Genomic DNA, 27,738 nt, shown 5'->3' with positions numbered 1-27,738 from the left:
TGAGTGCAGGCGTGGTTGGCTCGGGGGCAGAGAGCATCTGCCACCCGCGCTCCTAGGGGCAGAGGGAGGCCCACAGAGCCTTTCTGCTTTGCTGTCTTGCAACATCCCGGAAGCACCACAACTCACGATGCTTTTCTTTGTGGCTGATTATTTCAGGAACACGTTACTTGTACCTTCGCCACCTGCCAGGTAGTGGCACACAAACCACACAGATGTCTCCTGTGCCCTGCCTCTGCCTCTGCCCCAGGCCACTGGCGGGTAGTCTGTCTTCAGTATTTGAAATCACACAAACAAGATGGATTCTTCTCTCTTTAAATGGCGGAACTGACTGATTAAGTAATACTTAGAATTCCCAGGACCTAAGTACAAAATAAACATGCTTCTTGAAACAGCAGGAAAATACTTCTGAAGAGCCCTGTCCTCTTCTGTGTTGTGGACACACAGTAACACGTGTGGGTCTGAACAGGGCTCCCAGGGCCAGTACTGGAGCTTTCATTTCATCTTCCCTTCAGACTAGCTCTCAAATAGGCCCCCTCCTTCACCAAACAAGGGTGCCACGCTGTCCTCTTCACAACCACATCTAGCATAGTACCAGCTTTTGCTTCACAAAGGAAAACAAATACAAAAAATTAAATTCTCCCTCTGTTTCTGTCTGAGTACAAATGCAGGAGTAAGAACTCAGTCCGCTGCTCTTTTTCTTGGGCCGCAACTAGTAATGCGGCCAGAAGATGGCAGGGTAATACTATGCACAGGACTCAGCTCGCTCCAAATTCACTTTGGGCAGAAAGTAAGAGTCTGGCACGAAGCAAAAATTGTATTTATATAGAATCCCCTGGGCAACCTAAACATTGAACCCTGGTACTAATTAGCCAGTATGCTAATTGCTTTGGTTTTATTCTGTTTTAGGCCAACTTTTGTTTAAAAAAGCTCTCTTCTCTGCCTTACTTTTTCAGAACCGGAATCTGTTTAGAAGTATGAAATGCATTCACAAAGCATGTTCCTAGTCGGCTGAACACACAGAGGGTGTCTAGACAACAGAACAGATACTCAATGACTGAATTATTACGTAGGGGATGTGAAAATATCTAGGTATATCAATTAAAAACTCCTTAAATGAAGCCAAAATGAAAAAAGAGCCACAGAAAGAAAAGGGGGACGAGTACCATTTGTTTATATGGAAAAAGTAACCCTTCAATCATTCCCTTAAAATAATGAAGAGGGAACACATAAAAACAGAGATCCCCACTTACCTGCAGTTCCCTCATAGAACGGCTCCCTGGCACATTCGAGGTCTTTCTCCTCTAAAAGAGGCTGGCATGCACCTCCTGAAGCAGGATCCAGCAGGATCTGATTTTCACCAAGGCCAATGTCTGCAAAATGGCTACTCAATTCACAGTCTTCAAAGTCAGCAGTGAACTGATGGAGAGGGACGTCGTGAGAAGACATGGGAAACGTGCCTTCTAAAACCAAGGGAGAGCCGGGAGGGGACAAGGAGGAAAGAGAGGACCTTGAGGACAGAGAAGTCACAGACTTGGGGGCCTCGGTCAGGGGGGGCGTGTGGCCTGTTGCTGCAGCTGCTGCCCCACAGGGACCACTCTGGCCTGGCTGGCTGGGGGACTTGACCACTTCGTTTTCATGGATGGTGGTGATGGGTCCGGAAGGAATGTAACCACCTTTTTCTTGCAGAAGGAAGTCCAGTTTATACTGATAATCCGCATCTATCTGGTCACCCTGACTGGTGTAATAGAGCTCGCTGGAACTGAGGGAATTGAGTGAGCCTCTGCTGGAGGTGTTCAGAGAGCCCCGACTGGAGGCCAGGGAACCCAGGCTGCTCCCAGATGACATGGACAGGGTGCTGGCGGAGAGGCTGAAGGAAGAAAAGCACGTGTGTGAAAACTGCTACAATAGGGAAAACCCAAGCACAACCCCTGCTGGCTTCTTCAGACTCCAAAATATAAGAACCCAGCGAGGCCAAAAGGAACATAATCAATGACAGGGAAAAGGAACTTGCTATGACACCACATATTTCAAGGGTTTTTTTCATGAACATTTTCAACCTGGCTCTCTAAATATTCTTTAAGCAGCAATCCTACTCTTATTAAAAATCATCCCCCTTTTGCAAAAGTTACAGAAAAAGGGAGGGGGAATCAAATACCTATTGATAAATCTATCTGCATTGATAGCTAGAAGCAACTATGTAATTTAAAAATATAGAAGGGGGTAAACAGTACAAAATATTAGTGCAGTTACTTTGCTTAACAAATAAAACTTAACAAATAAAACTTATTACTTTGAGAGGGGTAAAAAGGCAGTCTTATAAAGACAAAGAGGTTACACAAAGTCCCTCGGTCTCACCCACTGTTCCTCCACTCTCTGGGCGCATATTTAAATAGTGAATATCTGGCTAAATCTCCCTCATCCTCTCTTTTTAAAAGGAGGGATGATGTGGTAAAAACGTCATTTTCCTAAGCCTGTACTGAAGCTGAAAGATACATTCTTCCCATAAGATATTTCAAATGTATTACAATTATGACCTTGGAAAAAAACACAAAGTCTATGTAACTTTAAATTTGGTCATCCAAGTTTTAATTGTACTGGTATAACTATTTTCTTTTCTTTTAAATAACTGAACTTAAAGAGAAAAGCAATCAAAGATGAACGAAAACACGCCTCAATGTAGTCAAGAAAAAATTTCCCTTCGAGAACCAAATAGGTTTACCTTTTAAGTTGTGAATGCAGATAAGTAGTTAACTTTGTAGTTTCTTCAAGTTTCTGTAGCAGCTCTTTTCTTCTCTCTTCCAATTTTAATCTAGAAAAAAAGACACAGAAATGAATTTATACATTCAAATGATTACAATAAACTATGAACTTAAGGAAAAGAAACGCAAGATTCTAAACACCATGTACCACGAGGGGAAAATCCATGTGAACTCAACAAAGAGGAAACAGAACCGCCAGCAAGAAGCAAAGTAGGCAGAAGGGCCCACAGCCAAGCCTAACGAAGGGGGATCTATGCCAAATCTAAACGTAACTGGGAATTTTTAAAATTTGGTATCCTAAAATTTTCCTAAATGGGTAAAAAAAAAAACACCTCATCCTCTTATGAGTTAAAAAAAGAGTCAGGAGGAAGACAACAAGAAACTAAGAAAGGTTACAGAATTCTACTGGCCTGTGACTGAACTTCCATTACTAAAACATTTAACGGTGATAAGCGAGAATTACAAAACATCATCCTAGGTACTGAACTTGGTAGGGGCTATTCTACAATAGTATCTGGTGATAAAAATTCCAGTCTTAAATCTGATGAGAATTTTAGCAATTAAGAAAATTATTCTAAACTCCTGAAGCAAAGAAAAGACATCAAAATAATGTCCTTTGCTATCTAATGTCCTTTGCACATCTCATCACCTGCACCAGATTATCATGAAATTTTATCCACCTGAATTCAACGGCACTAGCATTTGACGTTTTTCAAAAACTTGTGTACCTGAATGAATTATCTGAAACTATATGAAGCACCCAGGTGTTTATGTAACGAGGAGCCTGCACGAAGGTCATTCAGGTCATCTTACCGGGTCTTCAGACCTCATGGAAATGAGCCCATTCCGAGTGGTCAAAGAGCAGCAAAATGGGACTCCGGAAGCCACCAGGGTTTCCAGGCTTGGATTTGCTATCCTAGTTGTGTATCCCTAAGAAAATCACTTAATTCAGATCTCAGCTTGCTCATCTGTCAAATGGTGAGGATAATCCTACTGTGTCTACTTGCTCAGGCTGTTACAGGGATCACACGGAGAGTGTATACGTGAAAGCGCTCTGCAGACCTCAAAACAAATCCTGCTCGTTCAAGGCCTCGCTGTGACCTGCAAGGTGGTGATATGAAAATTAGCTACTCTTCTTTGGAGAAAAGTTTCCCTGATTTTCAACCTATTTGTAATGTTATGTAGTGTTTTAGGCAGTAAAAACACATGCCCACATTTTATTTATAGGCATCTAACCTTTGATGTGTCACCAATACAATTTCATTATGTGCTAAAATAAAAATAGTAATTCTTGTCATTTTGTTTAGTACTTCAAAGCATAAATTCTTAATTCACAGCTTTCAAAGGTGTATTTTGAAAAGGAGTACAGTCCCTATTTTTTAATCTCTTAAATATAAATAAAAACTCAACAAGGAAAAATATTAATACAAAATAGATTAACTGAATTAGAAGGTACATAAAGGTCTGGAGAAAGCCCCAAAATCTACCAAAATTCGTGTCTTGTGAAACAGGAAAAGCACTTTAGAAGTTTTAAAACTAAATATTGCACAAAGGAAGGCTTTTCTGGTGTGTTAAGGAGTCTGCAGTATGACATTAGAGGTTCATGATCCCCTTTGCCCTCTTCCCAGCGATGGCTCAGGCGCTGCCTTCCGGCCATTCCATGGGTTCTGTGACCTACTGAGGCCTGGCTTTCGTGTTCTTGTTCACATGTTCCCCAGCCATATCCCAGCCTCTGAGAAGGCAGGCGCTGGCTCTCTCTCCCTCTTCTTCAGGCTGTCTGAAGAGCCCGGCGCCTCTCCTCAGCACTCCCATTTGAGGGGTAGACACCTTCGTTGGGAGAAACGGAAGACATGGGAAGTCACAGAACCCTGCTAGTAGGGTGGCTGTTGCTGTCCTTCGTCAAGCACAGACTCCTGCCTCTGATGGAACCACCGCAGCCTCTCCTAGTGAGGGCTGGGAGTCTTCCTCAGATTCCTGGTGTCCTTTTTAGGAAGTGAATCCCCAACTTCCTCTGGACCAGGAATGAGAAGAAATTGTTCAGACGTCAGTCCCTTCAAGAGGCTGCATACTGGTCTCTCTAAGCCCTTCTCCAATCTCTGTCCTTCTAGTCCTCCTGGGTGGGAAAGGATCTTGTCACCTTTGTTCCTGAAAGATCCCTCCCACTGGTCCTGCTGCTCCACACCATCGTTCAGCTGCCCTTTGTAAGACATAGGTAGGGCCTTCATACCCTCCTAGCCTCCTTGGTGCCCTTAGGGAGAGAAGCACCTGCCAGCTTTCTCCTGATTCAGATCACCCAGAACTTTCCACCTAGGGAAAATTTCATGTCACCTATAGAAATAGTAAGTTCCTCTTTCATTAAAAAATAAATGACACTCATAGCCCCTCCAACCCCCCACCTACTTGCTTTAAAATTTTTCTCAGAATAAGTGGCAAAAATAATCCGATATAATCATGACTCACTGGATGGGGATTCATTCTGAGAAATGCATTGTGAGGGGACTTCATCTTGGTACAAACATCACCGAGTGCACATACACAAACCTGGGTGGTTGAGCCCACTGCACACCTAGGCTACACTGTGGAGCCTGTTGCTCCCAGGCTACAAGCCTGCACAGCATGTTACTGTACAAAACAACACAAGATTAAATCAAGAACAAGAGACACTGATGCAATCAAGAGACACAGTAAACACGAGACGGATGAGGTTACCGCTGGCATAACACAACATACCGTGTTTTTTTTTTAAGTGCTCCAAAAAAGCTTGCCCTTTACAGCAAACTTTTTTTAAAAGACGTACTCTTTCTAGAGTACACGCTAAAATAATGATAAAAAGTACAGTATGGGAAATACATAAATCAGTAACCTAGTCGTTTATTATCATGTATTCTGTACTGTACATAATTGTGTGTGCTCTACTGTTTTATGTGACTGGCAGAGCAGGCTTATTTACACCAGCATCACCACAAACACATGAGTAATGCATGTACTACAACCTTACAATGGCTACAATGTCACTAGGTGATAGGAAGTTTTCAGCTCCATTGTAAGTTTATGGGACCACTGTCATATATGTGGTCCGTTGTTGACCAAATGTCGTTATGCGGTGCATGACTATAATTAAGAAATAATTTCTAACTATTACATTGTTTTGTACACCTGACACTAATTTGAAAAAAAAAAGAAAGAATTAAAACATCTTGGCAAAATATAAGACAAAATCTCTAAGATTTGTGAGAAAAGTAGGGAGCAATGTTAAGATCTTATCAGTTATAGAAAAGCACAGCCTTTAAGGAACCTCAACAACTGCATAGAAAGAATATGAAAGACGTGTAAAAAGTCCTACACCGCACGACTGTCAGTGATTTGAGAGCAATTTCTCTTTGCTGATGATCCCACACAATGAGCCGATCCCTTTCCCATGTGCGTTCCCACCACTAGGGGGCAAGCTCAGTCACCGCCGCCTGGGTTTGCGGCGTGGCAGGGCAGTGCGGGCAGGTACAGAACACTCATAGGAGCTAGGATCGCATACAGTGGTTGAAAATTCATGTCAGTTTTTGACAGTTATAATACGTGTGCAAACAAAAATTTAAAGGCCAATGTCCAGGCACTTAGGAATAAACTCTAGTTTTAATGTTATTTCATTAGTCATTTCTGAAGGCTCTAACCCTAATAAAAAAGACAAACAAGACATCATGCCTGTAAAAGCTGATTAAAGCAAACAAGCAAATGCTTGTTTTCTCTCTCCCTGAACACATTTAAGAGCTGTTTACAGGCCCTGCCAAGATACACATACTACAGAGCTGAGATGGATTCGGTACTTTAGACATGCGTGATTATGTAACATTTATTAAGTGTTACATAGCACATGAAATATGACTGGTGTTGTATACACAGGCCATTGCATTGTGGCTGGGTATTTTGAACTTACTTCCAGGTCACCTGGAATGATACGAAGGTGAACTTCTTTTCTGTCATTCTGGCACAGGCACTGCTCCTCACTTGTTGGCCTAAAGACGTGCAGTGGTTCTAAAGGGCTACATGGTCTCTTGCTGCGACAGGTATGCACCTGTATCAGTCATCAGGGCCTGCACACAGGCCTCCTGTGCAGATGTGTGCCTGTCAAACTGCCACACAGAGGGTCCCCTGCTTAATATTCCAGCTGATCTGATTACAGAACTGGTATTTTAGGTTAAACAATCACTTTACATGTTCTTACAGAGATCAGAAAATTGCTTAGTATTTACATTTCACGTACTTCAGAAGAAGAGGGTTTCAAAGGACAAATAAAATCCAACTGAACATTTTGTGATCTGTTAAGATGTCAAAAGGAGCAACCTGTCCTTTCCTTGTGAAATGAAAAGCAATACATTTTTGCATTCTTGTAAGTAATAAAACCCAGAATAGGAAGCTTCAGTTGCTGTAACAGTCCAGATAATCTTTCTTATCAGAGTGCAACACTTTATGGCTATTGTTATCAGACTCAGTCAATGGGTACTGCATTCCTGGTTTTATGTCAACATTCTTAACTATTCAGCATCTGTCACGGGCATTTTCACATTCTTAACAAACACAGAAGAGCTGTCACTGAGGGGCAGCAGGAGGGTATGCTTTATTGCTCTCCAGAAAGAAAGTCCTTTTGTGCTGGTCTTAGGTGGCTAAAGACAGATGCAACTGAGATTTCCAGAGACCAGGGAAACGGCCTCCAGGCACAGCTAAGACCCACCCACAGGTTGCACCTGTCCTGTCCTCAGGGAGGAAAACCCACCTTTCAGCCAGAGCTTGGCTGGGCGCGCCCCTCACCGACAGCAGCTCCTCCTCCAGACGCTGCCGGTCTGCTTCCAGGCGCTCTAATTCATCTCGAGTCCGTTTTTGCGGAGTGACAAACTGAAGCTCTTTCAAAAGTTCTTCTTTTTCATGAATCAGCATCAGCTTCTCCTTCTCAATATCCAGCGCCCCAGGCCAAGCATCACTGTCCAATTTCGACAATTCAATTTTTAAGTTGGCCATACTAAAATAAAGAGAGAAAAGAGGTGTGCACATACTTAGAACTCCCAAGAAAGGGTAAACACAAACCATGCCAGGTTTGGGTTTAAATGCTGAATTTCCTCAATAAACCTTACCAGAAAAAGGTGTGATCACCTGGTATGAGTAAGAGCCACAGCCTGCAGCCTAGTCTCTGGGCCCAACTCTATACTTAGTTGTCAACCGCTTCATTTTCCCACCTTTAACATATGAGTAAGCACACTCACCTATCTGAAAAATAGGGTGAAGGTCAAAGCACAGAAAAGCTTAAAAAGCAGAGAGCTTTGGAAACCCAGTGCAGGTCAGCCCTGATGTGTGACTGCCTCTGTGGGGTTACAGGGGAAATACCTGGAGGGCTTCCATTAAAAAAACCAAAAAAACAGGTAAATGAGGCCTGAAGTGGCATTATTATAGATTTTGTTCTTGTAGGAAAAGACGCTGTCCCCTAGTCAAATGGTAGTCCCCAGGTAGGTTGGGCAGCAACTAGGACATTAGCCAGTCAGGGAAGGGAAAAGGAGAGGAGAGAGCAGCAGATTGGCCAACGGGTATTGAAACAGTCAACACATCCAGGCTCTACCATCCGCAAGTAAAGAGGACAGGGGCTGGCTTCCTCCACCCGCATTCCCCTTAAGCTGTGCACTGTGAAATCCCTTCCCTATCAGGGTGTTGACTGGTGTCTACACCTCTTATTGAGCTGGCATGTAGACATCCTTGCATTCGACCTGGTTGTCCTCAATAGACCGTCATTTGGCTGCACAGGAGCTGACTACCTGGCAGACCTCCAGCAGCACAGGCACCACCAGAGTGGCAACAGGTGCTGAAGTGAGGTGACGGGGACTAGAGGAGGAGGAAAAAGCAAAGGGAAACTTCACTGGTTTCACAATTTTGCCCGACTCTAGGTTTCACTCTGTCCAGAGCTTCACACTAAATGGTCAAGTGAACTCCTGATTCAGTAAGACTATTCTGACCACCTGAATCAAAAAACTTGGTCTGTGGCACGGTGAGGACAACCTGGATTGTTCACAAGGTAAATGGCACATGGCTATTTTGATCATAAGCACAAGATCAAGATAAACTACGAACACAACTGATGTTGGCACAAGACTCAGTAGTCCTGCAAAAAGGTTGGATGATTACTTTGGACATTGTTACAGCACATACCAGAACATAAAAAAACAGATAGAAAGGCGGAATTTCGTTTTTCCTTTTTGATGGAAGAAGTTGTAGAAGGGAAGAAAAAAGGTGAGCAAAAAATGTTATCAGGACAAAGATGGAAGTAGTACCACATTCCTGTGCCGTAAGTTTCTTGTTTTAGTTAAAAATAAAATTGCCACCTTAAAGTGGCACTGCATATATAATGCACTTTTGATTTTCATCCACCATCTGCATTTATGATAGATGTAACATCAGCTATTCTTCAGCTTTCACCACAAAACCATAAACAACTGTCTCAATGTACTGGAAAATTAATCATCAAAATGCTAAATAAGCATGATATTATTAGCTTCATTAAGCACATAAAACAAAGGCTGGAGGAGAAAACAGGTTTCAGAGAAACACAGCCCACCTCTTTACGTATTCAGAATTGAGGAAGAAAAAGCATTTTCAACATATGTATAAACCCTTGAGATTTACCTTCTCGTCAGCATCGCTAATAACTTTAAAATAAAACCTGGAATTAGGTAATAGAACAGCAATGCAACCAAAAGGGAAAGAACCAGCACCTTACGTTTTGATGGGATTGAGTTAATCAATGGAACTGGCAGCAACATCGTGATGAAGGAAAGAATGGCACCTATGACTGTGTGATCAGGCATTAGGTCGATCTAGAATTTTATTTGGAAAGGTATACTAAATCTGGGGAACAAAATAAGATTTTGGGGAACACCTGGGACGAGAAGTGCTGTGCAAGCTCCAGATGGAATGAACTGTTAACAGCCGATCCCAGGGAAGCTGAGTGAAGCCCCAAAGAACCCAGGGCATGAGGCCTGGTTCTCCAAGATTAATTCTGAGCTATGGCCACTCACTGTGCCTCAGAAAACCAGGCGCAAATCCTGGGCTTTGTTTACAGCAGAATCCAGGAGCTCTAACTGCTAAAGGGTTGGCATGCTCACAGCCAAAGGGCTGCAAACAGCCTCCACCACGGGCTTCCATATCGCCAGGTCACAAAACCACAAAGCAATTCTCAGCCTTCAGTGAGAGCACGGCACTACCCTGGGAACTGAGAAGCAGACGATAAAGTACATGGGTTTTCCTTACCTCAAGAAATTTATAATCTACCTGGGAAAATTTATAGGCATTAAAATTAGCCAAGTAAAATGTTTTCACAGAGACCAAGTGACTTGCTCAATCTCACTACATGGTGAATAGTTTATGGAAAAGCTTTGGGATCTTTTGGTAAATTGGACAACCAAGAAATATTAGTTTAACAGAGGATACACAGAGGCAAATACTGTATTTAGGGAGATCGAATAATTAGTTTGGCCAGATAATGCCAAAGGACTTTGGCCAATTACCTATAAATTATCGTCATCACCAAAAACAATGGATATACTTTAATAGCTATCTGATGGTCTTCCTTATGGTAGGAAACCATGACACTCTAGCAGGTTCTCAGCTGAGCTTTTCATGCTCAGGGAGAAACATGATAAATTTCTCTGTCCCTTGCAGAGTGATAATGCAGTTTTCCCCCCAGCGTATTCCTAAATGATATATCAATAGCATTTTTAAACTCTTAAAAGGAAAATAATGATATCAGATGTAGTATTAGTATGACTCTCTCCCTCAAAATAAGTAAGGTGTCCTATATTATGAAAACAAGTTGAGCCTGCCTATTAGATAAGGATGGTGAAGTCTCTTATGCCTTACCCATTCAGAGTCACAAGGTAAGAAAAAGACAGTAGAGGGTTTACTAGGAGATTGTGAGGTAAAGGAAAAACAAGCAGCTGTCTTCCTTCTCTCAGAAGTCACTGGAACAGACACCTCAGTATCTTCAAGGACTTTAGCCGGATGTCTTCCTTTCAAAGCAAAGGAATGTATGTGCGTAAAGCTAGGTATCTTACAACTCAACTGCTATCAAGTCCTGTACCTGGGCCACTGTATGTTTCTATCTTTGCACTTTTAAGTATTGTACAAGCTCAAAGCTTCTGTCTTCCAGAAGAGGAGACAATTTCATTCCCACACTTCTTACTAATTCTTGTTCTTCAGCTTTGGGGAGAGGGGAATGGAAGAGACAGGCGGCAGAGAGGGGACTCGGCACCTCTTTCATTCTAAAAAACTAAAGGATAGTCTCGGTAAGAACGTGTAGGGAGTGCCCAGCAGATGTCACTATAGGAATAAAGATTAATTCTAGGAACGAAAACACTGTTGGAGCCCTCTGACCACTGAACTAAACAGCTGCCCCATTGTTACCTTCTTTTGGCTTCTTCATACTGTAGGCTCAGCCTGACCTTTTCAGCTAAATTTGATCTACTTCTCACTCCGATCTAGTAAAAAACAAAAGGGAAAAAGTCAATTAACTCTGCTAATGAATGAAGGTAAACTGCTTTTGTTTCTGGGAAGCACAAGTAATTGAAAAACTAAAGAAGATGGTACTGAAATTGAGAGCACCATTTTAAAACGGCACTTACTTTATAGTCTCAGTAGGGGCAAAACATTTCTTTTTAACTCAAGCTTGTCTGTCTTTCAAAAACTTTAACATCATTTTCTCCACACATTAAATTCAAGATAAAAAAAATATCAGGTAAATGTTTCTGGTATCTCAAAGTTTATGAAGGGTGTACAGGTCAATAAAATTTATGAACTAGAACTAATTTCCTTGTCTTTATGAGCCAAAATTTCCATCATTTAGCTTTCGACTGCATAAAATAGAAACTAAATAACTTTAAAAAATAATTTTTCAAATAGGTAGGCCCTACTGTTGATCTGTGCCTGTTTTACTTTTATAGCACATAATTCAAAGAAGTAACAGAATATGAAAATAACTGGGAACTTATTGAAAATCTGCTAATGGCATGCGAAATGGGAGAACACACATCCATATCGTGATTAAGGTCCATCAGGGACAGAGCTGGGGCCAGTCCTTCCACATGGGTAACTTACATCTCCGGAGATGCTTGTTTGTGACCCGGCATCAAGGGTCTGTCTGGAGAGAGAGAAATGAGAGTTCACAGGACTGGACCTCAAGTCCGGCTCAGATCTGCCAATGCTCTGATCCAAATGAAACCGCTCCTGCAGCTTAGCAAGGCTCTGTGCAAGGAAGACAAAGTACTTCATAAATCTTAACATTTTAAGAGGGAAAAACTTCCCCACCAGGTGAAATTAAAGAGCTAATCTCAATGGAAAAAAACAATAACTTAATTTTTAGTAGGTACTTAGCACTTTAAATTATTGAAAAAATAAGAGTAGAATATAATTTTGCGCATACACACATATGACCTGGGAAGTATGTGAGAACATATTAAACAGGTTATCTTAACATTCCCAAAACAGTCTGGTAATTATTCATCCTGTGAATAATGATATCTTTATATTTAATACATGTATTTCTTATTTATTAAATTTCATTAAAAAGAAGTCTCTATTTTAATAAGAACTACTCACTTTATGTAGTAGAAATTATGAAAACACGGAATACCTATAATACAATCTCATTTTAGGTATAGCAAGACAACTTCTTACTTAGAAGACTTCTCTCATTTTACATCTGGACAGGACCTGAGCGGTTATTTCGCTCACATTAATGTTAGAGATTAGGAAACAGAGGCCTAGAAGTTACAGTACTTGCAGCGAACCAGAGCCCGTCTGTATGTTGACTGCATGGCACTACCTAAAGTGACATGTTTGGTTTGGTAAAGTGAATAATCAAAAATGAAAGTGCCTGCCGCCAGCACCAGGTTTAATAATACCGAGTTTACTTTAGAGGGAGGATGTGAGCAAATGAAAATATGAAAAATTTTATATAAATTGCTACCAAAACAAAACAAACTTACAAAACACTAATAAAAATGGTAAGAAACATATTATCAACTTTAAGAAGTATCAAATTATTTCAAAATTCCCAAAATGCAAAATTACATGGGTTCAAAAATATTTACCTAATTCAAACAGCACTCTGAAAACTGATATTAAGTAGTTGAATATGGTATTTAAATGTAGAGGTTCTATTAAGAATGCAAATTCATCATTGGCTCTAACATTTTCCCAAAGACACAAACTAAATCCTTACTCAGTTAGGTAAAGAGCTCAAAATATCTGAAATACAAAGAATTCTCAGTGCTTGTGATAATTATGGGATGGAGGGGGCGTAAGAGGAGGAAGAGATACACTCTTCAAAAAAACCACTTGACTATATCTGCTAAATAGAGATATTCAGAAGGTAGAATGGTTGTTTTGTTTTTTCCACACGAGGCTGGGTTATTGGGAGCTAAGATCCGTAAGTTGAGAACTATCCAGGTGTACCGAGGGGATGTACTGCCACTAGCAGATCTAGGGTAACTACAGAGGGTGCCAAAAAATGTATACACATTTTAAGAAAGGAAAAACTGTATTAAAATTAGGCTGATGGTAACCATTTTGAGCAGCTCTTGTAATTGCAGAAGTCAAACGTAACTTGTATTCGTCTTTTGTTAGCGGTATACAAGTATATTGAGTATAACAATTTTAATACAGTTTTTTCCTGTACCTAGCTAGTACCTCAGAATCAACAGGGATGGGAGAAGGTTTTCCAAGTTCCTTACATAAGATACCCATCCCTTCAAGGTATATCCTCTACCTACTGAAGACAGGTGACATGCCTTTTACATATCCTGGGATCACTGGTTTTGATAATCCTACTTATCAGGGTTCCATATGAAATTTTCTGTGAGTTGCAGGGTGCACAGGCACGCTAACCTCCATATATGGGCTCCATCCAGAACCCACCACCCACTGTCTCAGAGACCACCCAAAGCCTGCCTTCAAATAAGTATATCAGAACTTTGGAACCAATCTGTTTTCTTCCAAGGCAGCCTTAGCGACTGGAACAATCCATGGGACCAAATTCTGTACGAATGGGGTGGGGATGATAAAGGGCCATCCAGACTCTGAGGGTGAACTTCTGCCTCAAGGAGAGCTTCTGGGGCCCCAGAAGTAGTAGTTTTACTACTAGTAGTAGTAGAACATTTACTTAACAAAATGTTCCATAACATACCTGCATCAGATCTTGTTTTTCTTTTTCTCCTGAGCTAATAGCCTTCCGGATAGATTTCAGTTCAGTTAGAATGGCTTTAGCTTCACTAAGTTCATAGCCACTCTGGCCTCCAGACATTTTTTTATCAATTCTGTTAAAAGAGGGGGAAGAAAAAAGGAAAAAGAAAAAAAAAATTACAGAATGACAGAGAGCAAATTAAACAGACGGAGGTATGGGTCTGGGATTGCTCTGTTGGCTGATTGTCTTACTCCTTGACTCTCACGTAGCAGGGTCTTCTTTTCCAGCCGAGTGTTTCTCCTCTTGTCTCCTCTAATCACTTGTAGCTAAGATTCCTCCCATTCCCCAGCTTATACCCAGGGCCCTTTCTAATCCTTTTCAGATTAGGTCTTTTTGTTTTCAGTCTGTTTGGGGGATCCCACTGCTGGCAGAACTCGAGTCTCATCATATGCTGATCTGCTCTCCATCCTGAGAAAGGTGAAGGACATGGGGAAACAATTTCACAGACGGACAGAGATGCCAATACACTGGACAACCACAGGAGCTACCGATTCATCACTGCTGCCTAATTGTACACGCCAGAATGTCTGTGCCAAACCAGTGCCTACAGTTTGGTAGGGCTTTGATGAATGGTCGTGATTATTACTTACACTAGTGAGCACCCTCCAATATTAGGATCATGCAGTTATTTTCTCATTTCTTTTTAAATATCTGAAAAGTATTCATTCTGTTTTTGTCATAGTCTTGAGTCGGGATAAAATTGCTTGCCTTGCTAAATGAGTTCAAACCTAGGAATAAGGCAGAAGGGCAGCTGTGTTCATTTGTCAGCTACCATTGAATAAAGAGCTCTTCAATGAGCTGATTTATGACCCCTGCAGAGCTGCCTACCAAATGTCCTTACAGTTCACATGTCACCCTATGTCAGAGGATTTCACGTAACCTAATTCTTTGTGTTTGAAGGGCCCAACCAAATTACCTAATTCTTTTTAAAGAATGGTTTAACAATTTCTTCACTATTACTCTCCTGGTTCCTCCCACCACCTATGCTGCCCAGGGTTCTTTGTGAACACGACTGGGCTTCACTGGAGGAAGTAGGGCTAAGCCTCCACCCTATCAGTCAGCAGCTCTCCTTCTCGGACACACACAGAGAAAAGCCACCTATTAAACGAGCTCTGAGCTCATTTGGTTTAAAACATTTAATGATTTATATTTATTTCAATGTGAAGGCTACAATCTGAAAACACACATACGCACACACACAAAATGCCATCTTTCTTCACTCTTCCAAACAAAGTTTACTCAAATGTAGTGTATGGGTAATATATTTCCCCAAGTGCTATTTTAGTAAATATTTTAAGCTGCTGAACAAGCAATTAAAGTCTTAAAGAACCTAAGAAAACAAAATTTCATCATAAGGTTATTTGATAATAAAGTACAAATAATGAAATCACTGAATTAAACCCATATACACAGTGTTTAGGGTGGGAAGGGATCCTAGAGATCTGCTAGTCACACTTCCTCCAAATAAAGGGACGAAGGCCAGAAAGTTTATGCAAATTTAGGTCCTAAATTGTCTAAACACTTAGCTAATAAAGTGACAATCCTCAAAATAAGACTCAGGCTTGGAGCTCTTGTGACTATTAGAAGATTTGATTAAAACACTGTAGGTACTTTGAATATTGGTTAATTTCATTTATTTGGGAAGGGATTTACCAATGAAATCATTGGGTTTCTTAAGTATTAAATTTAGTTGAGACCAAAGGCTTATTTTGATTAAAAAAAAGAAATCTTTGTGTTTTTGTGAAATAGCAAGTAATATAGGTGTCTCAAACTGTGTCAAAGTGAATTTTTAAAGCCCAAGTAATTTCTTTGTATTTGTGTAAAACTTTCAGAATTTAACAGCAAAACAAATCTTTAATTCAGAAGTCAACTTTATCATTTGAAAATAAAAAAGCAGGTTTATTTCTGTTTTCAGAAATAAACTTTAATACTGAAAAACAAAAGCAGGACTATTTCAGGACCGCTAATTTTAATTTCAGAGAGCTTTAAAGATAGATGACAATTTCTTGGGTATCCACGGCTCAATTGAATGTTGAATACGTCAAGAACAAGCCATCTCAGCTCAGCGTTCACCAGGGAGCCCCTTTTGGTCTTTTTTCCCCTGCTTCCGCCTCCTTTGTACCTCTCTACTTTAAATGTTGCTTTTTTCCATTACCGCCATGCTTCTCCTTTTTCTTCTCCACTTTTCATGCTGTCTTTTTTCTCTTTTGACCATAACTGACAATAAAATATTAGCACTATTTGTTAATTTTTAAAACAAACTACTGTGTTTTTGGTTCTTAATTTGGGAAATACTGTTTTACATTTTTCCTTACAATTAAAAAATATTGGGGGAGCGTCTGTGAGTACCCTATAATTAATTCTCCCCTATGACTTTTTGGTCTCTTCTGAAAGAGAAGAGATTATGATTTTGTATGAAATCCCTTGAAAATAAGTACCCTAGAGCCAAACTTTCATAGAATCTATATATGCTTTTGGCATTCTGGGTGTTTCATCATTTCCCCTTTTACAGTTTTGAGTGAACACTGGAGGTGGCAAAGTGGAAATATGTTTCTTCTTGGTATCCGTCTACATATAAGCTACACCCTTGCTTAGGCCAAAGTCAAATTTGGGATCACAGACTGAAACAAATAAATGTAAAGAATAAAACCACATTCAATCATCTAGTATGAACTATTGGACCAAGTTAAATAAACGCCTCAGTTTAAGTTAGTGTAATTCCAGATTCAACAAAGATATTTCATTCTATTATGAATAAGTGAAAAGTTACAAAAGCCTGCAGTGGGACTCTATTTAAATCTTCCTGAAATAAATTTTGTCATAATCCCAAGTAAAAGTCCCTTTATAGTATCGGGACCGTGGTTTCTTGAAAAGTGTGGTCTCTGGGTTCAATCAATTATTATTCAATGTTCTCGTAGAGCGGTGGTTAACATTTGAATGAAAACAGCTTTATTTTTGTCTACAGTTAAGATCCTAAAGAGGTCTCGAATGTGAGATATCATATCTTTCTACTCTTGGTTCAAGGGATTAGAATCATTACAAGAGAATGCCTGAATTTCTACAACAAATGTCTATTGTTTTTCTGTGGAATGTTATTGACAGATTCTTAAACATGCCTTAGATTCCTATAAAAACTGCTTGCAAGCAAACTGCTTTGAAACAATATAGCACTGTTATATCAATATAACAAAAACAGCAAGTTTGGCTAACCTTTAATCCCTGGTGGTGACATGAGTTATAATTTCACGTGCCTTGAAAATGTTTAACGTATGGCTAAACATTTTGTGGCGCTCTTCAAAATGTGTTTTCTCTCTCTACTCCTGCCGCAAAGCCCTCCTTTATGTTGACAATTACTAAATAACACACTTGTGTCATTGTAGGTCTGCCCAGTTTTTAGGGGAGCTCTGCAACCAACTGAAGTTCTTAGAGCCTAGCTATACTTAAGAACCACCTGGGGATCTCATAAAATATACCTGGGGTAGAGACCAGAAAGGTATTTTTTTAAGCGATCCTCAGATTATTTTAATATGCAGTCAGATTTGACAACCACTAGGATGGGAACATCTGAGAGAATCTCATGGTCAGGGTTATGAGGTGAGTAGGCATGAAAGAAATAAAACCATTGTCTGAAACTAAAGTCACATGACTGGTGCTCAAGAGTGTCATTCATCATCCAAACATACAGAACAATCAGCTTATGTTTGCCTGGATAGCGAACACACAGGATCTTTAAAAGGGGTGATGCCTTACCGCCTTCGATTGCTACTGAGGGAGATGAGGGTAAGAACATGACACCGCTCAGGGAAATCCCTGTAAATACTGCAGTATGCTTGGTTGCATGGAGTCCTGTACCATAGAGGGAAGTCAAAAGCAGCTGAACGCCTTTCGAGGGATAACGAACGCCTTCAACCCTTTCTGTGGTCACTTGGCTATAAGCCATGAGCTGCATCCTTTGCATCCGAGTCCCTGTGGGTGGGGACTGTGAGTTGGAAAGTCTCTGTGAGCCTATCAGGGTTTAGTTAAGCTGGGCCTCATTAGCAGGGAGAACAGTGGCTTCCAGGGGCTGGGAATGGGGCAGGAGTTTCCAGTTCCTGCAACCCTCTGTCATTTACATCGGCATTTAACCTGCCTCAGCCCGAGCTGTGACAAGGGCCCATCAGACGTCAGCATACAACTGGAAAGGACAGAAGGCACCTGGGAAATGAGGAACTCACTCAGCTCCTCTGCTGACAATCCCAACGGGCTCCTGAGATCATTCTCTGTCGGCCTCCAGGTCCCACCTGGGGCTGACAGAGGCAGAGGGACGCCTCCAGCCTGGCTCAGGGCAGTGGGAGGAGGCTCACCCAGGGCAGACCCCGAGAAGAGCGCAGAGAGGTCCTTCTGTGCCTCGTCTCTCAGCTCCGAACCTCAACCTTACAGCAGCTGGCAGGTGCCCAGGACACAAAGTTAAGTTTTTCACTTTGGTTTCTTTGGATCTCCAATGATTAATAAAAACTTGAGACCTTTTCAAAGCATATAGATTTTCCCAAGTTTTTTTGTCGGTTGACTGTTTTTTCGTTTTTTAGTCCAGAACTTTGGACTTTTTACTTTATGTTTCTTTGAGAAATCTCTTACATAGTCCGTACCTCTATTTTCTTTGTATTAATTAGGGGGCTTTGAATTACTCTAGTCAATTTCAGTATTTTTATACTCACTGTTGCAGTGTTTCAAAGCCTTGTTCTTTATAGAGCAATTCTTGCTTCATCTGTGAGAGTTCCCTCTTCAGCTTTTTAACCTTTTTTGAGAAATCAAGGTAAATATGAATGTTTGTAAATAATTAGCAACACTGTTTTAAAACATAATCCATTAGTAAACTATTAAACACATAAACACAACCCTTAGTTGAACATTCACTCTACTAGTCTCTCCTTGACATAAATTCTACGAAGGCTGGATTAATTATGTTTAAATTACCAACAATGTATCGTATTACTAATATTTACCTTCATCATCTTATTTAGCAACATTCCTATTGTCGCCATGTTGTGACACACAACCAGTAAGGGGAGAGTCAGAACTTTAAAGCGAGGTATCTCTAAGTCTAGACGTTTGTACTTATCCTTGCTTCACTGCGCTCCAAGACCACTGGCCACGCTTCTGCTTCTCATACCTGTCAGGCAGCACCTGTCTCAGTGCTTCTGCATGTGCTCAAAGGCTTTCCCCTCAGATTTCCAATAGCTGACTCTGTGTCACTCAGGTCTCAGCTCACATGGTACCTTTTCAAATAGGATTCCTCTAACCACCCCACTCATGCCATTAATCTGTTTTATTTAGTTCGTAGTATTTTTCAAGAGCTGAAATTTTCTGTGTACTTGTTTATTTTCTGTCCCCCATAGGAAAATAAGCTACATCCACCAGCTATATCCCAAGCTTCTAGAACAGTACCAAACATAGGTGATCAATAAATATTTGATATCAAATTGATAAAAATATTTTATCCTATTGTCAAGTATATTCTTTGGTAATAAGAATAGTAAAATCTCTTATGTCAGAAAGATAGCAAAAGCTGGTCTACAAATGGCTATCAGAAACTTATTTCCATATGTGAAGTTATAGCCTTAAGTTTTAAGCACATTCTATTATATAGTATTTCAATATGCTTTTGAACTTTTATCTCCTATTTATTCTACCCATTCCACAGATATTTACTGGCTCTCCACTACCCTGTCTCCCCAAAAACAAGACCTAGCTGGACCATCAGCTCTAAGGTGTCTTTTGGAGCAAAAATTAATAGGAAGACCTGGTCTTCTTTTACTGTAAGACCAGTATAACATAACGTAACGTAACGTAACGTAACATAACATATAACATAATACTCGGTCTTATTTTACTATAAGACCTGGTCTTATGTGATATAATATAAAAGACCAGGTCTTATATTAATTTTTGCTCTAAAAGACGTCTGGCTAGGTTTCATTTTGGGGCAAACACGGTATGTCAGGTCCCAGGTCTGAAGTATGAACAAAACAGACATGATCTTTGCGTTCAATGGTCTTATAGAATAATGGGGAGCCAGATATTGAGCAAATTACCATCTAATGAAATAAATCTTGCCAATTACCATAGGTGAGATAAAGGAAAAGTTCAGGAAACTTCAAGATATAAAGGAAGATGGGACCTAATTTAGTCTGAAGGGTTGGATAAAGCCTGTCTGAGGAAATGATGTTTAAGCTGAGAGGGTTAGTGGGGCTTCACTTGGTAGAAAGGGGTTCTCAAAAGGCACAGCTTGTGGACAAACCCTATTCTGGGGGGGAAGGGAGCAGGAACTCAGCGAATCTCTGGGATTTAAAAAATGTTACCATTGCTGTATTATAGAGGTGGTACGTAGCATGAGATTGGATTGGAAATGAAGGCCTGATTATATGGAGTCTTGAAATCATGTTGAGGATTTCTAAGTCTTATCCTAAGAATAGTAAGAATCAAGGAGGGATTTTAAAGCATGATCTGCTTTAAGATTTTAAAAGATCCCTGTGGTGACTCTGGTGATCAGACCAGAGAGGCCAAAAGGGGCCATTGCAGCTGCACTAGGGGTTGGTGAGTGAGCAGTGCTAATAGCGAGCAGAGCCCTGAGGAAGAATATATTTTGGAGGGAGAATCAACAGGATGTGATGATGGCCTCAGTGCGGAGAGTGAGGGAGAAAATGTGTCAAAGATCACTCCCAGGATTTTGGCTTGCCCGCTGGGTGCATGGAGGTGCTTTCGTGGAAAGTGGGACAAAATCTGGGAAAAGATAGGGTTTTCTTTAACATATTTTTCTGATACCCGTGAGACTTCAAAAAGGCAATTGGAATATGTGGACTTGATGTTCAAAAGAAATGCCTGGACTACAGATACAAAATTGAGAGTCACTGACATAAAGATGATATTTTAAATGTGTGAGAATAAGGAGGATCACCTACAGCGCATGTATATTGAAAAGAGAAGCGGGTTCAGAAACATGCGTTCGCCATCTTCATCTCAGAAATCTACTACAGGAAGAGACAAAACACACCGTGAAGTAGTGGCAAGAGAAATTGGAGGCAAAAAAGAGAGCATCATGGAATATAAGAGAAAAAAAGTCAAGAGGAATACTAGGCACGATGAGGAATGAAATGACAAGCACACGTGCTGTGTAAAACTTGTGTTTGTATACCTAAGGCATAATACTTTGGATATAGAAGATATTTAATAATCGATCTGTTGAGTTTATCTGAGTGTTTACAAGTTTGTGCCTTAAGGCAGTGACATTTTATTAGGGAAATTCAAACAACTGTGCTGCAAGGCCCAATGTATAATTACAGAGAGAAGTATAAACAATGCCACTGGAATCCCGAGGAGGAAAGGATTGGGAATGTGGGCTGACCGACCTCATGGAGGAGGAGACATCTGAACTGGATTTGGAAGGTGTTGTAATTCATGAAGAGCAATGAGCAAATTCAGTGTATCAGAAAGACATTACAGTTTTAGTATCAGACTATTGCATGTCCAAAGAGCCATCAGTAATCAACAGCTCATTCCACATGTACTTCTACTTCTGACAGGACTCCCAAGAGCTTTTTACCAAAAAGACTGTAACATTTTATTTTAAAACAACAACAGATAATCCAAAAATAAACAGTAACTCAAATAGCTGAAGCCTATCTTTACCTTTGAAAACACAGTTGATAGCGAGACTACTTAGAACAACTGAATTAAAACAATTAGTACAGCTCATTGACATAAAATAGCATTCTACTTAAAATCATTTGGACTGTGATGACACACCAATTTCATTTTTTTCAAGAATTATCATTTAAAGTCTAAAATTAGTATTTGACAATTCAGACTCTAAGTAATGTGAGTGACATTTTATTGTATGTTGAGTGACAGTGATAGAGAAAGCTAACCTATGCTTTCTTTTCTTACACATTACTTTACATAAAGTTGGCTGTAAGCTACTGTTTTTATTTTGGAGGGTCTTCTTTCTCATAGTTAACAAAATAAAATGTTTTTTATTTTGTAAACTTTTTCATAGTTTCATAGCATATGAACATAGCATACGAACTTTTTCATAGTTTCATAGCGTAGAAATGTTTCATAGCAACATTTTATTTTGTTAACTATAAAAAAGTTTGATTCGATTATACTGACAAGTGAAAACAAGTATTATTTCCAACCAGATATTATTTACAATTGTTTTTGGTTTTAAGACTATGGTCTTAATTAGTTCAACAACCTTTCTTCTTGGAAAACAATTTGACACCATTAGCTACTAGAGGATCATTATTTCTACTCTTCCATTCTTAAATGTAGGACACAGAATGTAAAAACAAATGTCCTTGGGTCACAGCTAAAGGATTAAACTAATGCTGACTGGCAAATTTAGCACAATGTGGACTCTGCTAGGAAGTAATAATGAGAGCTAAAATTCAGGAGAACTTTATGTATTCCAGATATTGCGCTAAATATAAATATCTATTTTTTTTTAATTAAAGTTTATTGGGGTGACAATTGTTAGTAAAGTTACATAGATTTCAGGTGTACAATTCTGTATTACATCATCTATAAATCCCATTGTGTGTTCATCACCCAGAGTCAGTTCTCCTTCCATCACCAAATATTTGATCCCCTTTACCCTCATCTACATATTTTTAATCCTCACAACTCCTTTCTTAGATAGATACAGTTTATTTCTTACTTTATAAGTGAAGAATCTAAGGCCTCAAGAGAATAAGTAAGTAATCTGCTGAAGGTCTCACTACTATTAAGCAGCAGAGAGCAGTCTAGAACACAGGACATTTTTTAAAAACTGCAATTACAAAAGTTTTAGTTATTAATGGCATGATAATATATGTGAGATCAAAGACAAACTAGAATTGTAGCAAAATGACCTAAATAAAACCTATGGCCTTTATTTTATCTTCCAAACTTCAGCCAAACCGAAGATATGAACAGCTCCACAAGCCCTAGTGCCTGTGTTGTTTTCTCTTACACACTGAGCTTTCTGTAGCCGTAGCCAACCATCTAATTGTACAGACCTATTTCTATGGAATTAAATCTCAAAGCCCAGAGGACCAAATTGGAGACAAGAGAGCCATGACTTTTGCACATTTCCTGCTTTCTATACTGACTGCACTAAAGCAACTGACATTTTAAATTGATTTTAAAGTTATTTCTGAAAACCAAGAAGGTGCTGTGATTAAGTGTGTTAAGTATGACTGGAAATCATAGCGCTTCTTATTTCTCTTACAATCATATTGTAATAAGGAGAGAAAGAAGATGACAATGAAGGAAAAGTAAATTCCCGAAACCTATGGACCTTGGAAGGATCACAAGACAGGCAGGTTTCATAAGTCTGCCCTAAAAGTGAACCTGGCAAAATTAACGTCATAACGAGTAAAATGGCATTTTACTAATGACTACCTTCCCTTTTCACCATGTTCTCTATTGTCTTGCTGGGAGCTCCTTAAGCAAGCCAACAAAGGGCAACTGTCAACCTGCTCCTTCTGGAAAGCCTTCCCTTCACGACCGCTTCCACATCACTAAAAAAGCCTCACCTTTAAGGAAATGAGAAATCAGTTCCAGATATTCACAAGATTAATCATAAATTTTTTTTTTTTTTACTTTACTAAAAAACAGAGGAAAATAGAATCCCACCCAGATGCTTTTAGAACCATTGTTGATGACTAATAAATGAATTCTGTCATCAGAAACAAGATGACTGAGTACAATATTGTTTTAAAACCCAAACTTTAAACAACAGAAAGGAAAAAGAACAAAGCTACTGAGAAAAATTGTATGAAACATTTATGAAATGTACTACTTTGAGATACAATAGATCGAAATATGGTAAGTTAAGGCTAGATCTCCACAAGTAATTAAAATAAACCAATAAGTTGCCACAGGACTCAACATAGCCTAGAGTAAGGTCTCCTTTGTGACTATTCCATGTGCACTCAAAAATATTATGTATTTTGCTGTTTTTAGAAAGCATGTTCCATAAATGTTAATTTGATAAGGTTAGTTGATGGTATTGTTAACAACTTCAATAACTGTGCTGATTTTGTCTGTATATTCTATCAATTACTGAGAGAGAAGTGCTGATATATCCAACTACAATTGTGAATTCATATTTCTCCTTTCAGTTTTATTGGTCTTTACTTCAGGTATTTGAAGCTCTGTTATTATGTGTATATACCTTTAGGATTATGTATATGCACATCATTATGTCCCATGATTACCTGACTTAATTAATAGAAAATCCCTAGTAATAATATCCTTATTTTAAACTTTACTTTGATATTAATACGACAACCACAACTTTCTTTGCATTTGTATTTTCATGGTATATATTTTTCACTCCTTTTAATTTTCAGCCTATCTGGATCTTTATATTTAAAATAGGTCTGTTTTAGCCATCATAGAGTTGGTTCTTATTTTCACCACTCTGATAATTTCTGCCTTTTAATTGGAGCATTTAGACCATTTATACTTAATGTAATTATTGATATAATTGGGTTTAAATCTACATTTGTTTTTTAATTGTCATATATATTCTTTTATCCTTTCTATCTCTATTCCTGCCTCCTTTTAGATTATTATTATTATTATTATTTTGTGATTCCATTTTTATCCCCACCATTGGTAATACCTCTGTATTTTCTTAGTGGTTATTCTAGGGCAGGGATCAGCAAATGGCAGCTGTGGGTCAAATCTACCCTGTGGTCTAATTTTTTATGGCTAATGAGTTAGGACTAGTTTTCGTGTTTTTGATAATTTTTCCCAAAAAAAGTAAAAAGAAAAATCTGTGACAGAGTCTGTATGTGGCCTGCTACATCAGTTTTCTGTCACTGAAGAATAAATGATCACAAAATTAGCAGCTTAAAATTATACCCATTTAATAGCTCACAACGTCTGGCTGGGTTCTCTATTCAAGATATCAAAAAACTGAAATTGAGGTGTCTGCCAGGCTGAGTTCTCAGGTGGAGGCTCTAGGGGAAAATTCATTCTCAACTACATTCTTGCTGCTGGCAGAATTCAGTTACTATGGCTCTAGATAGGAATGAGATTTAGTTTCCTTGCTGGCTAACACAAGAGGTCACTCTCTGGTCCTTTCCATGTGGGTTTCTCCATCTTTACTACAGAAATGGTACACGAACGCCCCTGTGCTTCAAACATCTGACTTCCTCCTCTACAACCAGCCAGAGAAATACTGTTTTAAAATGACTTCTCTATCTTTAAGTTAGCTGTGTCATATAAAATAACCCAATTACAGGAGTAAAAATCTATCACATTCAGCCTAGAGGTTATGTAGGGTGTGTATACTGGGGAAGGTGGGGAAGCAGGGAATCTTGGAGGATATCTTAGAATTCTGCTTACCATATCCACAAAACTTAACTATTTACCATTTGGCCCTTTATAGACAAAGTTTGGGCACTCCTGCTCTATTGTATAAAATATACAGTCTACTTGCAAATGATATTATATTCCTTTATGTATAGTGTAAGTGCCTTCTGTTTTCCCTATTCTTTGTGATATCCTACATTTTGCTTCTAAATATTTACAAACCCTGTGACATAATTTTTATTTTTAAGTAAATAAGCAATTATATTTAAAGAGACTTTAAATTATTAAGAAATCTATTCACACACTTATTTACTACCACCTTTTTTCATCATTTTATATAGATCCAAATTTCCAGGTGGTATCCTTTTCACTCTGCTTGAATAAACTCCCTTTAACATTTAATATATTATAGTTCTGCAAGCAACCAATTCTCACAGCATTTGTTTGTCTGAAAAAAAACCTTTATTTTACCTTCAGTTAAAAATTTTTGCAGTAATTGGCAGTTACAAAACAGTCACAGGGATGTGAAGTACAGCATAGGAGATATAGCTAATAATATTGTAATAACTATGTATGGTGATGGGTGGGTACTAGACTTATTGGGGGGATCACTTTGTAAGTTATATAAATGTCTAATTACTATGCTATACACCTAAAACTAATATAATATTGAATGTCAGCTGTAATTGAAAAATAAAAAACAAATGTTTAATTTGTAATAAAATATACACATAATAAATTCTACCACTTAACCATTTTTAAATGTACAATTGAGTGGCATTAAGTACAACTATCATCACTCGTCATCTCCAGAACTTTTTTAACATCCCAAACTGAATCTCTACAACCATTAAATAGTAATTCCCCATTCTCCTTTCCTCCAGCCCCGGAAGCAACTATTCTACTTCCTGTCGCTATATATTGTCTATTCTAGGTGCCGCACATGAGGGAAATAATACAACATTTATCCTTTTGAGCTTGGCTTATTTCACTTAGCATAATGTTTTCAAAGTGAATCCGTGTTGTAGTATGTATTAGGATTTCATTCCTTTTTCAGACTGAATAATATTCAATTGTATGTATACAAGTATACCTCGCTTGCTGTGCTTTACTTTTTTGTGCTTCACTGATATTGCATTTTCATCAACATCAAGACAAGACCCTCCATTAGCAAGAAGATTATAACTTGCTGAAGGTTCAGTAGATGGTTAGTATATTTTAGCAATAAAGTATTTTTTTAAGATATGCACATTGTTTTTTAGACATAATGCTATTGCACAATTAGTAGACTACGGTATAGTGTAAATGTTTTTTTTAACTTTTTTTTTAAACATAATTTTTATATGTATTGGGAAACTAAAAAATTCACGTGACTCGCTTTATTGCAATATTCGCTTTATTGCAGTGGTCTGGAACTAAACCTGCAATATTTCCGAGGCATGCCTATATACAGTATTTTATCTATTCATCCGTTGATGGATATACAGGCTCTGTAATGGTTAATTTTGTGTGTCAACGTAGAGAAAGTTTGTGGATGACATTAACATTTAAATTGGTGAACTCTGAGTATGGAGCTTTACTTCCGTAACGTGGGTGGGCCTCATCCAGTCAGCTGAAGGCCTGATTAGAACAGGAAGACTGGTCTCCCCAAACAAGAGGGGATTCTCTAGGACACTGCCTTCAGACGTCACGCGCACCATTGACTCTCCTAGGTCTCTGCCTGCCGGCTTTGGACAGAAACTGCATCATCAGCCAGCCCACACTGCAGATTTGGATTTGCCAGTCTCCACAATCATGGGAGCCAAGTTTTGTAATACATTTCTTTATATATGTACATACATATATCTTATTGGTTTTGTTTCTCTGGAGAATCCTGGCTAATAAAGGTCACTTCCACCTTTTTTGACTATTGTGAATAAAGTCACTATGGACATTGGTGTACAAGAATCTGTTTGAGTCCCTTCTTTTGGGTATACCTAGAAGTAGAATTGCTAAATCACAAGGCAATTCTGTTTAACTTTCGGGGCAACTGCCATATTGTTTTGCACAGTGGTTGTACCATTTTCCATTCCCACCAGCAATGTACAAGGGTTCTAATTGTGCCACATTCTCACCCACACTTGTTTTCTGCTTGCTTTTTTTAAAATATAATAGCCACCCTAATGGGTGTGAGGTGGTATCTTATGGTTTTGATTTGCATTTCCTTAATGACTAGCAATGTTTGTCATCTTTTCATATGCTTATTGGTAATCTTCTTCGGAGAAATATCTATTATAGTCCCTTGCTATTTTTGAAACGGGGTTGTGTGTTTTTGCTTTTAATTTTGAGATATTTTCACTAACTATAGTAATCTAGGTTGACATTTTT

The 27,738-nt window shown here is 39.0% G+C and overlaps 1 protein-coding gene across 2 annotated transcripts in view; it reads right to left on the bottom strand.

Moving 5' to 3' along the window:
- Window positions 1–27,738, bottom strand: part of WWC2 (WW and C2 domain containing 2) — a 163,753-nt gene that overhangs the window by 44,056 nt on the left and 91,959 nt on the right. For both annotated transcript variants that reach the window (XM_081046341.1, XM_081046342.1), the window contains exons 5-11: window positions 18,723–18,802; window positions 13,972–14,101; window positions 11,883–12,029; window positions 11,193–11,266; window positions 7,525–7,767; window positions 2,720–2,809; window positions 1,251–1,867 (exon numbers count right to left, since the gene is read on the bottom strand). In XM_081046341.1, the coding sequence (XP_080902467.1) occupies window positions 1,251–1,867; window positions 2,720–2,809; window positions 7,525–7,767; window positions 11,193–11,266; window positions 11,883–12,029; window positions 13,972–14,101; window positions 18,723–18,802 (1,381 nt within the window). The remainder of the gene's footprint in view (window positions 1–1,250; window positions 1,868–2,719; window positions 2,810–7,524; window positions 7,768–11,192; window positions 11,267–11,882; window positions 12,030–13,971; window positions 14,102–18,722; window positions 18,803–27,738) is intronic.

This window comes from Rhinolophus hipposideros, assembly GCF_964194185.1.
Source record: "Rhinolophus hipposideros genome assembly, chromosome: 4".
Taxonomy (NCBI): Eukaryota; Metazoa; Chordata; class Mammalia; order Chiroptera; family Rhinolophidae; genus Rhinolophus; species Rhinolophus hipposideros.
Note: the sequence above shows the minus strand (reverse complement) of the source record. Positions and strands in the feature narration are given on the sequence as shown.